Here is a 16,408-nt window from a genome sequence, read left to right on the forward strand (position 1 = left end):
CTATTATGTTGTGGTACAGGTCTAAGAAAAATGAATCAACATTTCTCTTGCCATTCTTTACCTTAGATAAAAGCTTGACCTTAATTTGTCATCGTTAGCAGAAAGCCTCTAATCTTTCACAAGTCACTTAAAATGAAGCAGCAATTTCATACTATTTTAACATGTATTCTCTGCACTATATATTGCTCCTAAATTCCATTTTTATTTTTAAACATGCAGAACTGAGAGCCAAATCTTTGGCTAATACACATTGTTAGCTCCTGAGGACTATGTGAAGTTAAGATAGTGAGTGTCCTTCTGCTCAGGATCTGGACTTAGATTATCCTCTCTATTTTGATACAGTTTGCACCAATTGTTAATCCTAATTCTCACCTGCTTTAGGCCTCTAGGAAGTTTAAACCAGAAAAGGTTAATAGGAGTTGTGAATCCCAAACTGGAATAAAATAAAACACAAACAAACATCTTTGCCCCCTGGGTGAGACACAGCTCATTTTGAAGCATTGGCACAATCTGGTTTTAAAGGCGATATGTTTAAATACCCTCTTAAGTGTCCAAGCATTTCTGTTACTTACTTCAGGGAAAAAAAGCCAATTATTTTATGGATAAACACAAATTAAATGCAACTAACTGTAATAACACTAAGAATTTAAATGCAAAGCTTCCCATAACTGTAATTCAGCCAAATGGCAACATCCTAAGGTATAAAGCATCCTGCAGCTGTGTGGTGTAGTAACCACATGAACACCAGAGTATGTTCAAGGATCAATTACCTCTGTCCACAGATTTAAAAAATTAAGCACACAGCATGCTTTAGCTATCCATTCCTGAAGGGTCATACCCTGTACGTACACACGCATGAAAGGACAGAGAGCATACCCCTGAGAACATCAACTTCATTTAAGGACACAAAGTCAAGCAAGTGATGCTGTTTGGGGGGCCCAGTTATTTCCCATCACAGTCAGAGTTGCGGTGTTTGAAAGGAGGAGCTGCCAAGCTCAGTATGTTGAAGGGCAGTTGTGAGGCAGAAGTGGCATTTGTGGCTCTGTGATGGTCAGAAGCCTTTTCGTGGGGGCAAATCTGAGGGCAGCACTCGCACAGGTCGAAATGGGACTTGGCACAGCCCATGTGCTTACCCAGCAATGAGCCTCACAGCTCCTCTGCTGCCTTGGGGAGGAATGGGAGGTGCCCTCTGTAAGGCAAAAAATACCAAAGTACATCGGTGTCCTTGCAGATGTCCTCCTGAGTTTCTCCTGTTCAAGCACAGGAGAGGAGGGAGGTATGCTCCCTCCCCTCTTTCAAAAGGGGCTGAGAAGCCTTATTTTGGCAGTGCTGGAGGAACCAAGGATGCTTACTTAGGCTTCTGCCTTGGATAGGAAGTGCAGGAAGAACAAAAGGCTATCAGTAAATTAAAACCTGTGCCAAATAACAATGTTCGGTATGCATTTCTTATTTTATTTGGAGAACAGAGTAGCTGTACTAATTCATTCTTTAAAACGCATGGCGCAGGACAGTGCATGCTCCCAAGGAAAATACTTTATTTTTAACCATTGTACTTAGCCTCAGTCTAAAGTCTCATACTCATCCTTCATGTAAAGCTAGAAATCAAGTTTTGGTGTTTGATTTCTTTGATTCTCTCAGACTGGGAGACTGCTGGGGGAAGAGGAGGAAGGAGAAGGAGGAAAAAAAAGAGACTACTTTTATGGGACTGAGTGGTATTTCTATAGCATTTCCCTGAGGTGTTTTTGATATCTTGTAAAAGCAGTTTTCTGTTGGAAGTGTAATTGAAGAAAGTAATAATTAAAATCACAATCAAATTTAAGAGAAAGGTGTCTGAGGCCAAACTCACGAGCAAAACACCCCAAATCCCAACTCATTCATGGAAAGGTGACGCTTTCCACAAAGCACATACAGCCGTGCAGGCCAGTGATGTTCATGTTGTCTTCCCAAAATACACTGTTTCAGGGCAAAGACATTGCTATAGCTTAAGTAACCATTAAAAAGACCTTTTCATTTTGTTAACCAGTTTGGATTGTTTCAAGTTAGAACAAGTATTAACAAATGGAGCACTCGATTTACAAAAGCAAAGCTCACCTAGTAATTTCGGTGATTTACGATCTCTTGTATTTCTTGCTTTATGTTGAAATATTAACATAGTTAATATTGCCCTTTGCTCTACAACAGCATCTATAGAAAAATTATCAAGTCAGAACAGAAGTGCACCAGCAGTGAAATTATTATTCTAGGTTCTAAATTTACGGAGCTAATAGAAATGCAAAAAGATCCTTTGTAAATAATGACTTGAAAATGGAAGTCATACGCAGTTTTCCGTGTCTGGTTTTCAACATTAAACACGTCATTTACAAATATTTTATATATATGGGTTTTTTTGATAAGGACATGCAATACATGCATATGAATGTTTTTGCTTAACAAATACTTTTTTCTTCCGTCAAGTATTATTTCTTTCAAATATAACACTTTGTGTTAACTGTTCTTATTTACTTATGACATTAAATGGTTTCTTTTCAAACAGCAGAGTGTAAAGAAAGCTTTCTCATCCCCATGCCCACAGATGCCCCACTCAGCAGCATCCCAACAAAGAATTTCTCTCCCCTCTCTATAGTTTGCTGGGCAGCTCTCAGGCAGCCAGAGCTGAGCCCTGGCACTAGCGATGGAGGCAGGAGCACACCCTTCCCTCTGCCCACCCATCACAGGGGGTAGCAGCTTCTGCCATGAAACAAGGCGGCCAGCTGGGAGCAGCTTGAGATCAGGCCAAGGTGAATATGACTCATTTTGCTGAGTCTACCTGAAAGTCGGAAGGATTTAGGATGGTGTTTTCAAATGACTGTAGACACAGTTCTCGATTTGAGCAGTGTCAGGGACGCCCCATTCCACCTCTATGACCGCACCTCGTTACAGCCCCGTGGTACGAGGGCGTGCGGTACCGCTGAACAGGTAGCTTCGCTCCCTGTCACCCACCAGGCTGCACACGGCAGCAGCTCACTCAGCATGCTGATGAAATCAGCATTGCATAGCTCCTGTCATCAAGATGTGTTGAATACAGCGCAGTTTAAAAGTGCTCTGTGAACATTAAGCTGATTCATAACCTGACTTGCGTATGCTGCTCTCCAAACTTACACAGCAATTGCTGTAACGCTGCTGTTTAAAGAACTGTAAGGAATGCAATTCTGTAAAAAAGCTAGATTGAATCCAGTCGGCTACAAGTATGTTTGATCTCCAGCCAAAGTGGTTTCCTGCTTTCTCTGTGCCGCTAATGAATCTCAGAGATTTCCAGAGCCCTTTGTAGAACGTTCTTATTTTCTTCCTACTCTTTAAATATTCTTCCTGGAAATTGGTTATATAAATGGGTTTGTGTTTATCTGAATCTATGTGCAAAGTCTGCTCTTTTTCACCATCTATTGCTTTACATTCTCTACTTTCCAACTATACATGTGCTATCCACTCTAAATGCTGAGAGTCAGAGAAGCAGACAAGTCACTAGAATCTGGTCAGTTTCTACAAGAATTTTAAAATAAGAATATTTCTGACAAGCTTCACATTTACGATGTAAAATAATTTAATTTGCCTCCCATAACTCCTGGATCTTTAAATTGAGTGTGGAAAATGCCAGGTTAATAATCTCATCGTCTATGGACATTTCCACTAAAACAAATATAAGCTAATTTTGTCCATACCTGTTTTTATCTGACAACTCTTTCCTTCCCAGGTGAAATATCAGTTTCTTTAGAAGACGATGAGGATGCTCCAGGAGATCCACTACTTTTTATGTCACGTGTCAGACCAGTTCAACTAGGTATAGTATGATGGTGCAGAGACCACAAACTAAAAAGCAGCATTGCTGTCAAAGTGCTTTCTGATAGCTTGAATGCGCCGTTGTTCCATTTCTCATCAGCATAGCTATAAAACAGCCACACTTGTGCACCATTTCATTCCCAGTTTTAGTGCTCAGCAGTCCCGTGCTTCACTAGATACTGTCCACCACACACGATGTGCCTCCTGCTTGACCACTGTTCACACTCGAAACGCATCTCTTGCTATAGTATAATCAAATTAACCACATTCATTTTGTTCAGTGCCAAATGGTAGCGTGTGATACACAACTCAACTTGTAATTTCTCTCCAACTCATGTAAATTTCTGCTTAAGGCAGCATGAGTGAATGGCCTGAGCCAGGAGAGAGATGCCAGGGTCAGACCTCTCCCACCGAGTAATCCCAATTTGCAATGGGCTTCACAGCAAATGTGTGCTCTCTCCAAGCAAGGGGTGGTGAGCCAAGCTTCAGCCCAACCAAGGCTACAACAACTCATCTGGAAACTGCCCTACTCTAGCAGTTCTGCTCCTCCCATTTCTGCCATGCTCTCTATGCCCCAGCATACATCCCAGTCCCCCAATCCAGTCACAACTTTCACTAGAGAATAAACTCCAAGGTGCGATATTCAGAGAGAAAATAAGGCCCCAGCTAAACTTACAGGTTTTTGAGTGCAAACTACACTCCTTTTGTCCAGCCTAACAAGAAATTAAGGAAGAGACAAGAAATTTACACGCAACTGTATACATATATATAAAACCAAAACTTTTCCTGCTGTATCTGAATCAAAGTTTACAGGAATTGTCTCTGTTATTCATCAGTGCTCTTGAAACACACTGCCAAACAGATTTGTTTGACCTGCTAAAACACTTTAATTCTGGGAAAGCTGCTTTCTACAAAGCCAGCAAAATAACTTAAATTGCATGGGCTCTCAAGTATGTATTGATACTGAGAAGCCTTCTCTAGCGCTTCTCTTAGTTTTTAGATTTCAGGTACTATTTCAAACAGCACTGAAAAAAAATATTGAGCCCTTCATACCTATATTGCTTAGTATTTTGGTTTAATTTTAGCAGATTGCTCACTTTTTTCATGTTGAAGAAGCTTAGAAAAATGTCAAATATGGCATAAAGACATCTTTTGGATTAGAAAATTCTGGTACCCCATCTTAATGATTTTGTAAGTCATTTTAAACAAATTTGAGCTAAAATACAGTTGAGACATGAAATTGTACAGTGACTATAACCACCCTGTCTTAAAGCTGTGCTTATGGGTAAAATATTTTGATTCACAAGATTTTTAAAGGGAAGGAGGAACAAACCTAGCAACCATTATCCACTCTGCTCTACTTGCTTTGCATGTAGAAGAATGAATGAGCAATCCAAACTGATGTTCACAACTGAAAGTGAGCTCAGTAGTAAATGAATTTATTAATGACTTACACAAGAACTATAGAAACTGTTTCCCTCTCAGACTACACATACTACTGTATGGCTTTGACTGAGAAATGCAGAGCCAGTGGAGGAAGCACCTTTTATTCCTCCTCTGGGGTTTTTCTCCCCAGTCTCCATGGTGCTCTCTGGTAGTGAAGAATGAACCCATGTGGAAACACAGATAGTTGAAATGCTCCAAGTACTACTGAGCAGAGACTACATCAAGCTTATCTGATGTTGGCACTTGTCAATCATGGCGATTCCTATGGTTGCATTCACCTGTAAACAAGCACTATCTCTCAGGAAGAAGTGAAGAAAGCATAATTGATACGTCACCTGAAAATTACCCTTCTCAGCAACACGTCAGTCGGCTGACTGCTGGAGAGTTCCAATTAACACAGGACTAACAGGAAAAATATTGGTATCTCAGCACAGTTTTTACCACTAGAATGAGATGAGCAAAGAATTCCTGTATCTAGGACAAGTTTGTCCCCAGACAGGTTATTATACACAAGCATGCTCTGCTGCAGCTGTATGTGCAAGCAAAGGTCAGATATTTTTGCCGTCAAACAAAGCCCAATGACTATAAAGTACCCACCCCCATAGCTTGGCTTGCCCTTTTAGAATAAGACACTTGCAACGGCTTTTATCACTTCAGCATAGCTGCAGAAAACAGAGCCAGCTACCAGTTACTGTGCACTTTCCTGTTTGTTCTTTTTGATAAAGCGCTGGGGTTGGTTTTAAAAGAGATTTTTTTTTTTCCTAAAGATTTGGGAAATACATGAGAAACAACTTTGCAAACTAATTTGATAATCAAAATTAAGTCCTTAAGCAAATTCTTAATTACAAATAATTATTTGAAAACTGCAAGAGATTGTATTTCAGTGTTTTCAGTAATTGCATGGCATCTCCTTTTATCCTTTTATCTCTTAATGTTAAAAAAAAAAAGGTCGGAGACTGGAAAAAGTAAAAAAAAATCTTACTGCAGAGTAAGATAACTCAATTTTTAATTTGTATTAAAAAACAAACAGCAACAACAAAAAAACACAACCTTTTGATCATTGAAACCTTAATGATTATAGTGGTCCATACTGAGAAAGGGAGAGGTTCAGGAGAGCTGGCCTCAGTATCACACAAATGTTCTTGTGTAACTCAAGGCAGAAGCCTCCATTCCTCTGCCCCCCCAAAAGGGTGCTTTGTTCAGAGTTAAGAATCAGATCCCTCAGCTCCTTACAGTTTGATGTTCTGCATGTGTGCAAAACCAGAAGCATGAGATGAATGCAGAAAGTTAAGTCTTTATGCTAGTGGCCAACTTGTTATCGTGCTAATAATACAGCACTTTGTGCCATTCAGACAGTTCTCTCCTCCTGACCTATGGCTCAACAGAAGTTAACAGGATATTCTCAAGGGTGTTACAAGTAAAAGTTAAAAGTGTTCTTCTCAGATTAATTAAATGTACATGCACTACCTTAACATAGGCTTTCAAGGAAAGACAAAAATGATGTCGTAACAGAAAGTTGGCAAATCAATAACCAATACCTTGATTTTAATGTCACCTCTACTCCATCTTTGGAGAGAAAACTTGTTAGGAACCAACATGCTTCATTCTCATTCTCTCTGTCCTTTCCTTTCCTTTCCCCACCCCACCTACCTAATGCAGGAAACCCGTGTCTGTCTCTCTCCCCTACCCCACACGATGCAGGTAATCCACCGTCAGCAGTAGAGGCTTCTAAAACTCCGGCTTTTATTCCAACAGTAGCAAACGAAGGAGGAAAACACTGGACTGTTGATGAAGTCAGAGCTCTGATACACATATGGTCAGACAAAAATATCCAGCAACAACTGGAGGGGACAGTGAGAAATAAAAGAATATTTGAACATGTTGCTGCCAGACTTCGGAAGTTCGGGATTGTCAGGGACTGGAAGCAGTGCAGGACAAAATATAAAAATCTGAAACATGAATACAGGAGTGTAAAAAATGCCCAAGGCTCAGGGAGTACAAGTAAAAGTATGAAGTTTTTTAATGAACTGGATGCTATTCTGGGGCACAGCACCATGGAACAAGAAAGTAAATCAGATAATGAGGAAAGTGGGAGGCCTCCAGAATGGACAGAAGCAAAATCAGAGAAGGACTGCATAGGTAAGTACTTCAGCTACCCATATATCATTTAAAAGTTTTGTTTTTTTCAGCATTACCAAAGAAAAGAACCAAAGAAACTAAGCAGATAGATTAACCAGTTTGCTGGGTGGGGTGGGTGGGGAACCCAGAATGGAAATTGACTGTTTTGTCCCGTAGTTTAATGAATATTGTTGTGTGATTGCCCCAGACATATTTTTTTTTAATAGAACTGGAAAACAAAAGAGAAGGATAAGAGGGAGATGTAGGGTAAGACAAAGATACAGAGAGACCATTCCAATCAAAGTCATATCTGAAGGGACTGTTCCCAGCCTAGATAAAAAATGTATCTGAGAGATGATCAGACTGTTACTGGAAAAATGAAGACACTGAGCAAAAGAAGTCTGTACTTATAGACATTAGTTAAAAATTAACATTTGAATTTGTCTTTCTCTTATAGTCCCCAACCTACATTGCATAAGAGTTATTGTTTATTTATTTATTTATGCACAGCCAGGAACAGGCCTGTTGTTTAATAACAAAATTAGACTCTAAAGTGATTGTTACACAGTAAGAATCCTACACAGTGGGTATTATGGTGGCCAAATGTAAGTCTAGAAGCCAGAAGGTTAATGGAAGAAGTCAGTGAAGAAAAATGTAACACAAAGATGAGTTTTTCTCTGCCCAAAAATTATGAAAGCGTTTTGGGGGAAGTTTCATTCTTCAGTAGCTGTTTGCAGACTCTTTACTTATGCATCTACTACTGACTGCTGGCATAAGGAGGATCCTAGGTTGGATGGCTCATTTGATTTGACACAGCACAGCTGTTGTTATGTAGTACACAAATGCGGTGCCCTGGTTAACATAGCATTATTTATGCAGAGATGCCTGGAGACACAGGTGAAGAGGACTCTGTTAGTAATATGTCAGAAGATCTACAGATTGCAGATATAAAGAAAGTTTCTGACTCAGGTAAACTGAAGTCTTCTATTTTATACAAATTCCTAAATTTAGTAAGCTCAGATGGATTTCCAAAATGAGCATGCACTGTAATGACAGAAAATGCAGAGGCCTAAAAACTTATAAGGAGGAAATAACATAATAATGGTAACCATACTTTAAATAAATACAGGCATACATGTGCACATTCTCAGTGCTCTGCTAAATTTGGTAAAAACAGTCTTGTAAATAATATTTTTGAAGATTCAGGGCCCAAGACATAAAGAAGAAACTACTGATTTAAGCAAGTTGAATGTAATGTATTATTGCATTTACTTTAACTTAAGCTGTAGGTCCCCAAGGAACAGAACTGTTCAGTCTCCTGTGCAAAGGTTAACACAGTATTCTCTTTTTCACAACATAATTAGATCAGTACTTAATATAATTCTGTAAACACTCATGTTAAGGTAGAAATTTCATTTCAGAGTATCTCTCCCCATTTCTTGGTGGCTGCTAAAAAATGAAGGTCATATGCTCTTTACAAAGAAATGTTATGGCTTATGTCTGAAGGCGTAACTTTTGGGAGAAGTGGGAATTCAACGTTCAGCTAGAAGCATGTATGAAAGCCTGGAAGACTGACAGATGTCTCTCTCCATAGTAAAGAGCACCTCACGGTCTCCTTCTGTAGCATGAGGTTGCATGTGCTCGTGAATTAGGTGTAAAGGAGTACTGACAAAATTTTAAATGGTCTAATGTGAACCTGAAAGACTTTAATGTCAAATTAAAAATTTTCTGACACGATGTTACTGTAAATACTTCTGCAGAGAATCTGGCAGCTCTGCATATAAGGAAAGAAACAGCTATGACCAGTAAGTAAAGACCTGGTTGATGATGAGAGGTAATCTGAGGTAGACTGGACAGTAGTGTTCTTGCCTGCCACTCAAGTATAATTACATTTATTAATTTAAATTTACTCATAAAGAAATACATAACTGGCCTTTTAGCAGATCACCATGAGCACAGAGGCATTCATTAGGAAAAAATAGGTTGTCATGGAAAGAGCATTTCCTACAGGGACTTCATTTTGAAAGAGACAAAATAGGTAAGAAATCATAATCTGCACTCTGTGGGATCCAGTTAAGACAATTTGTAAAATGCATCAAATTCCACTTCCTCCCATCAACAAGTAATAATACTACATGTATATGAGCAATAGCAAGACACTGTAATAATACATAGATTCAGCAGTGACACTAAACTGTCATCTGGCATAGTTATCAGCTGCTTGCAGCTATGCAGTACTGTAACCGTTTTGGATCACAAGCTTCCAAATCAGTTACTGAAGAAAAAGTTAGCTGTATACTTCCAGTATGGTTTTGAGTACTCAGTTTTTACATTTTTAACATTATGTCAGAATATGCGTAGCTGTTAGATACCTGTAGTTTACAGTGGTTACCATTTCCCTTCTCAAAAATATGTATTCGACAGCATTGTTTGTGCGTTTCTGGGTAACTGCAATTGCGGTACGATATTGTGGGCAAGGATTAAAATAGCAAGTGTTTCATTAAGTTTCTCTGGCTCAGCCTGCTCACTCAGAAGACTACTGTTCAAATTTCTGTGGGGAAAAAAAAAAGGGCAAAAAACAGCACTCCTTCTTAATAAGATGCAGTTTCAGCTTCCAAAATTATTTTCCTCATTCCCAAATGAACAGTACAGGCTCAAATCATTTTACCACGGGTAGTAAAGAACACTTAGACTTTTGTGTTGTTTATAGTAACATAATTGGGTATTATATAAAGCAGAGAACAGGTGTACACTTTTTACATTGCAGTATCGTGGACACCCTTTATTCTCTAATGTGGTACATGCCTTTCTCTGATAGTTCAAATTAATTTAAAGTAAGAACATTGTTAAGAGCTTGTATGTACCTTTGTATTTATAAATTCATTTGATGATAAATAGTGAAAAAGGCAATCAGGCAGAGATACCATGTTATGTGGGGTCTTTGATGTCATTGCATTTTTTCACCTCTGCACAAATGTACTCACTACTTAAAGAGTAGGCAATGTGCACCTGAGAAGGCACAGACAGAGGTAAATAAATCTTAAAAAATAAATATTAATAAAGTAAATAAATCTTAACACGTTCTCATACAGACTGCAACTTTATTGAAAGTTTCTGTCACAGAATTGTACTGGAGAAACTTTCTCAACAGACTGGCCAGCAGAGGGGGCAAGAGTATCGTATCAAAACCAGTTAGTTCTTGGCAAAAGCAGCTAGAGAAAGCCTAGGGTCACTAAATTTTCTCTTTCCTGCTAACACCTATCCATATTAAATCAATCTGGAAATAAAACCTTATTTAGTCATTCTGACTGTTGTTTTACATTTCATGGGATCATTTTTAAGGGCATCTGTTTCTGGAAATCTTTTTAGAAGAGCCTAATTGCTTCAGTTTGCACACATGGTGATCAGTCAATTCAAACTACACACACGTGTAATGTTCCAAACATGTCAGACTTTGCAGCATCACCACAGACTGTGCACAGGTATTTAATTAAGTTTGAGGTATCTGATTAAATCTGAGGTACTGTGGGAAATAACAGTGGAGACAAAACCAAAACTCTAAGGAATGCTAGTAGCCCAAAGTTCTTAAAAACATCTACACCAAGTGTTTTGTTCCCATCAAAATACTTTTCTTGTCATTATTCTTTACATTTTTTGGTGCCCTGCATACTTTACTATAGGTCTGTCTCAGGAGAAATTAAGAGTAAGTTGTGACACTGCCAAGGTGCATTGCTAGGCAAAGGTTTTTGTTTTTTTTTTTTTAATGGTTGTTTAAAGTTAGGATCTGAAGTCAGTACATACTCAGGCACTTATGTTGGGTTCTTTTGAACATTGGCTGCTGTGTGCATGGAATTTTTAAAGGTACAGATATAAAATGAGAAGAGAATGTTTTAGTACACATGCTGCAGGTATGAAGTAGATGTTTCAGAGAACTGCAAAAGCAATGGTTCTTGATTATTCGCTGGCTTAGCCCAAGTCATACTCAGTCTGCAGACACTAAGTTTAGAGTTGTCTACATCCAGTTTCACAGCTCTGCCTGGCAGAGCAACATGCCAATCTGCATGGCAGCAACTTTGCAGCCTGTTGGAGAGTTAACATAGGCCACGCATTGAAAAATCCTCCTTCCCCCTCCCCTTTTATACTATACATGACACACATAAGAGTAAGGATTAGGAGACAAATTACTGATTTTGCCTTGCGAGCCAGAATACGAGATTAATAGCAATAGTGAGCACGATGCCAAACAAGAACATAGCTCCTATCATTCTCAGGGAGTAAAGGAAAAGTATTGCTACAGCATTGCTCTGGTGGCCTTGTGAACAATGCTTCAAATACAAAGTAGAGATTAAGCATATTTGCTGGCAACTGTCTATAGCTTGACTAAACAATGTGGCTGGAGCCAATTTCTTTTATCCATGCCAGAAACTGTCAATGGTTTGTTCTGTTTGGCTCCCTCTTGCTCTCCTCATGCCCTCCCCCAAAACACTCAGACAAGTAGCTTAGAAAAAAAGCCAGGCTATCTACCCGCATTCTTGGCTCACCAGAAAAAAAAAAAAGGGGGAAAAAAGCACATGATGCTGGTCACATCATAAAGAACATCTGATGCAAACAAGTCCATATTGATTCGGTGGTAATTTTTAATAAAATGGCTATAGATTATGCGTTATTGCTCAATGTTTCAGGGCAATATTCTTGAATGGACTGAGAACAGGCTGGGAGCCAGAAACTGCTGCCATTGATCCAGCGTGGCCTTCAGCCTGTAACCTCTGTACAGCGGTTTCCTCACCTGGAAATGAGGGCTGCAGAGACCACTTGCATCATCTGCCAGCCTGTCCCAGGGCACAGGGGTGGCGTTCTCCGTCAAACAAGAGAGGACCAATGGCCGAGGTGCTGAGCTCTCCTCCCCGTGACTCTCCTGCTGTCACGGCTGTCAGGGTGCCCAGAGCCCGGGCAGCATTGATGTAAACCCTGCCGTAAGCTGCACTGGGGGTGATGCTCTGATGACAAGAATTTAGTACTTTGTCTCCATCAAGCAAGCAAGCAGTCCCGCAGATCAATCATCCAGGCAGAGCACCGTGATGTCAGTGAAAGGCCCCTTGTGCTCCAGCTGGGGCTAATTCCGTGACTCCTAACGTCAGTCACCTGAGAGCCCTGCAATAATTTCAGTGTGTATTGAAGCCCTTGTGAAAGTCACCATCTTCCCTGTTCTGCTGCAGACAGGTTCACCTCTTACTACATGACTTAAAACCATGATCAGAGAACGATTCAACTAATTCTAATCCAGGTTTTAATACCTTAAGGAGTGTGCACTTTCCATCCATAACCTTGTGCTGAGCAGTTGTTACACGGTCTTCTGGATTTATTTTATAATTGCTTACACTAGGCTCGTAAGCCCACTGTTCCAGAAAGTGACAGTTTTAATTTATTTGCAGATGAAATCTCTAACAATCATTATTGTTACAGACATTCTCAAGCTGGTGATCCTACGGATACAATTTATGAATGTTGTAGATGCCCCATCTCTGGAAGTGTTTGAGGCCAGGCTGGTTGGGGCTTTGAGCAACCTGATCTACTGGGTGGCATCCCTGCCCATGGCAGCGGGGCTGGAATTAGATAATCCTTTAGGTCCCTTCCAATACAAACCATTCTATGATACTATGAACTTAAGGCCTATTTACTTAATAAGAGTTCTAATTCTTTTGGTGCAGAAATACTTGAAGATGAGGACTTCAACAATTCCTCCTTGGCAGCTCTGGAAGCTACACAAATAAAGAAGGAGACAATTGACATAGGTAGGTGAGGATTGTAGCCTGATGGTTATAACAGCACACTCTACTCTACTGGGAACTGCAGATTCCTAAGATTTTTATCTTACTCTCACACATTATACTTAAGCTACTTCTAGGTTATAAAATCTGGTTTTGTTTGATTTCATAGTGTAAAAATGCGTAAGCTTCTCCTTCCCCTTATTGATAAAAAGATCTTATTTCTCCTGCCAACATACTTCCTATTTTGCTAGATGTGATAAATATGCATTTCATTGTGACAAAAATACTGTTCTTTTTCATACAAATCTACTAGAGAGGATGAACTGGAAGACTAAATAACTGTCTTGTAAACACTGAACGTTTTATGCCTTGTCTGTCTTTTCAAACTATTTCATGACAGTCCATTTAATTTCAGACTATTCGCTATCCAACAATTACCATAAATATTCTGCATTATTTTACATGTAAAACTGAAATCAGAGCCTCAGCAATATACAGAAGTTGTACGTTCAATGACAAGTATTCAGGAAATTTGTTTTACTAAAATCATTTAGAATTGACATTAGAATACACTAGGGATAATAATCTTCTGGAATAACTGAACATAGAAACCGTGGATGGTCATGAAAAAAAGGCATTAGAGGAAATAACAATGACATTGAAATCTATTGGCCTTACACCCTGGATCAAATTATACTCTTATGGTATTACTGTTTATACTCAGAAGTTAGTGGAAGGAATAAAAAAATCTACTATAATGATTCTGTGAATGACAAATTCTTTGTCCTTTTACCCTTAAAAGTTTCTACCATAAGAATATCTCTATTGTTTGCATCAGTATTTCTGTGATGCAGGCAAGGTGCTGTCTTTTTGGCAATTGTGTTATTTAAAGTTGGGTGTTCAGACACCCTATCTAGCACAGCTTTTAGAACTGTTTACATAGGCTGTTCTTGATTATGGAAGATAACTGTAAAGGAGTATGACACTGAGGACAACATCAGAGTAATCATAGCAATGACACAGAAAACACAAATTCCATTAAGGATAAAGTGAGAGTGTGTCCCTGAAAGCTCAGAGACATAGCAAGGTCATGTTGTATGAACTCAAGAAGAGTTCATACACAGTGACAGAATAAATGTCATGCAAATCAACTGACTGCCTTACACATCCAAATTTTCCCTGGTCTTGTCACATAATATCCATCTGAGGATAGCAGTCACCCTGGTCAGCAGTACACAAATGCCACTGCCAAAGGCAGAAAGATCAGAGAACAAGTATGGTTGAGAGAATGAGCACCTGATGAAGGGAAAGCCATGTTTTTTGGATCATAATTCAAAATAAATAAATAATAATAATAAAAATCACTCAAGAGCCTAGGATCGGAACTATCGCTCCCTTCTGATTCAAAGCTGTATTTCCAAAAGCTGCAGATGCAAGAATTTTGTTAAGAATTATGGGGAAAACTAATTATGAAATAGATCTTTATGAAAACTTTTTTTCTGTTAGCACCTCAACGGTTTTATGATTGTAAAAAATTAATTTCTGATTCTAAGTTTTCCATAGGTGTGACATTAATTCCTACATATGGTTTGTGAAAAATATGTACCGAATATTTAAGATAAAGCACGTCATAAAGAAAATATGATTTCCAGATACTATTCTGCATAAATTAGCAAGCACCATTATAGAAAGTACATCAAATGAACACTAATTTACCAACAACATTTCTAAGTATCTAAACCATTCACTCAGTTTTTCAAACATATAAGGAATATTTACTTCTACCATTTCCTGAAAACTTTGTTGAATATACTAGGTCTGTGATATCCCCCACTGAAACTATAAGAACTCATCTTTCTCCCCCTCCCAACCCAACAAGTAATACCTCACAAATTGAACTTGCAGCCTCAAAGAAGTCCAAGCATGAGAAAGCAAGCCCAGAGTCAGCAGAGATGGGTTTTGATGTCCATAGATGGCTTCAAGAACTCAGAGGGCTCCTGTCCAACCAGTTTTATTTTTGAAGCTGTAGTTTTTATGCTGTGAAAGTGCAAAGCTCTTGTAGCCTCAGCTTTGCCAAGGAAGACAAAAATGGCATGTAGACATGTAGAAAAAGAACAGAATGATGTCTCTATCCTGTTAGCAATGGAATTTTGAAGAGAGCTCTGATGTGGGTAGAATAATAAATACTTCTCCTGTATTCCCTGCTTTGTCATTTAAGCTGTATAGAATAGTTTCCGATTGAGCCATCCCTGCATGTAGAAAGTGCAATTTAGGCTATAAGATTTTCACAAAAGTTTTAACAAATTGTTTACTTCCCAATTTTTCTATTGCTTATGTTATCTCCATCACATCAGCTCCCTATCAGAGGCTAACCTTTCACTTCAAAATAAACAAACACGGTTACCTCCTAACTGGGGGCAAAAGCTTTCTACCTGCCCCACGAAACGGTGCATCAATTCCTTGTCTCCTTTCTGGAATCAGGGATAGATACACCTCAGACTTGAAACCCACCACTCTAGCTTAGTAAAATGGACTCAAAACCACTTTTCTGTGGCAGAAGCCCCCCGCTCAGCAGTATGAAATGAAGCTTTGGCAATGCCACTGCATGCAGGTCTGCGTAAAGGTGCCCATGCCTGACGCTCCTCCTAATCACAACTGAATCTGCAGTTCCCAAACTAGGGAGCGGGACTTCTGCAGCAGTCCCTGCTCGTTTTGTGGCAACAGCCAGGGAGCATGAATGACTCTGCCAGGGAAGGCGCGGCAGTTTGAGCCCTGCTGGGTGTGAGGGGATCCCCAGGAGCGTGCCCTTACAAATGGCACCCCAAGGATGGACGGCACACCCGTGCCAGTCAATGTGCACAAACGTGTTATGCAAATCTACTTACATGTGAGATGCAAACCTGCCACGTACGTCTACGTGCTCAGTCAGGTATTTTAATCTTCTGTGCAGCATCCACAGCTACCTTTGAGGAATGTGGGGGCAGGAAGAAAGATAAAGCTTATGAGGTATGCTAATAAATAAATAGAGAGGCAAGTGGCAGAAAACTTGCAACCCTCTGAGTAATGGATTATGACATTTTTAATCAAAGATAGGTGTTACCTGCAGAAGATGGGAATAACATTAGCAATTTATTTCCCCAAATCCCTTTTATTTAAACATGCATGTTTCTATAGATGATGATTCTATAAGTACTACCTCAGAAGACAGATCTTGTACGCCAGTAGCAAAACGGATAGTTGGGACAGGTGAGTATTCATTTCCA

General features: G+C 39.4%; 1 protein-coding gene across 1 annotated transcript in view; it reads left to right on the plus strand.

The window, feature by feature from the left end:
* PAICS (phosphoribosylaminoimidazole carboxylase and phosphoribosylaminoimidazolesuccinocarboxamide synthase) overlaps positions 1-16,408 on the plus strand; it is a 39,250-nt gene that overhangs the window by 1,438 nt on the left and 21,404 nt on the right. Inside the window, exons 2-6 of the mRNA XM_068679356.1 lie at positions 3,728-3,814; positions 6,919-7,398; positions 8,257-8,346; positions 13,086-13,169; positions 16,320-16,391. Of these exons, the coding sequence (XP_068535457.1) occupies positions 3,728-3,814; positions 6,919-7,398; positions 8,257-8,346; positions 13,086-13,169; positions 16,320-16,391 (813 nt within the window). The remainder of the gene's footprint in view (positions 1-3,727; positions 3,815-6,918; positions 7,399-8,256; positions 8,347-13,085; positions 13,170-16,319; positions 16,392-16,408) is intronic.

Source organism: Anas acuta, chromosome 4, assembly GCF_963932015.1.
Source record: "Anas acuta chromosome 4, bAnaAcu1.1, whole genome shotgun sequence".
Classification (NCBI taxonomy): Eukaryota; Metazoa; Chordata; class Aves; order Anseriformes; family Anatidae; genus Anas; species Anas acuta.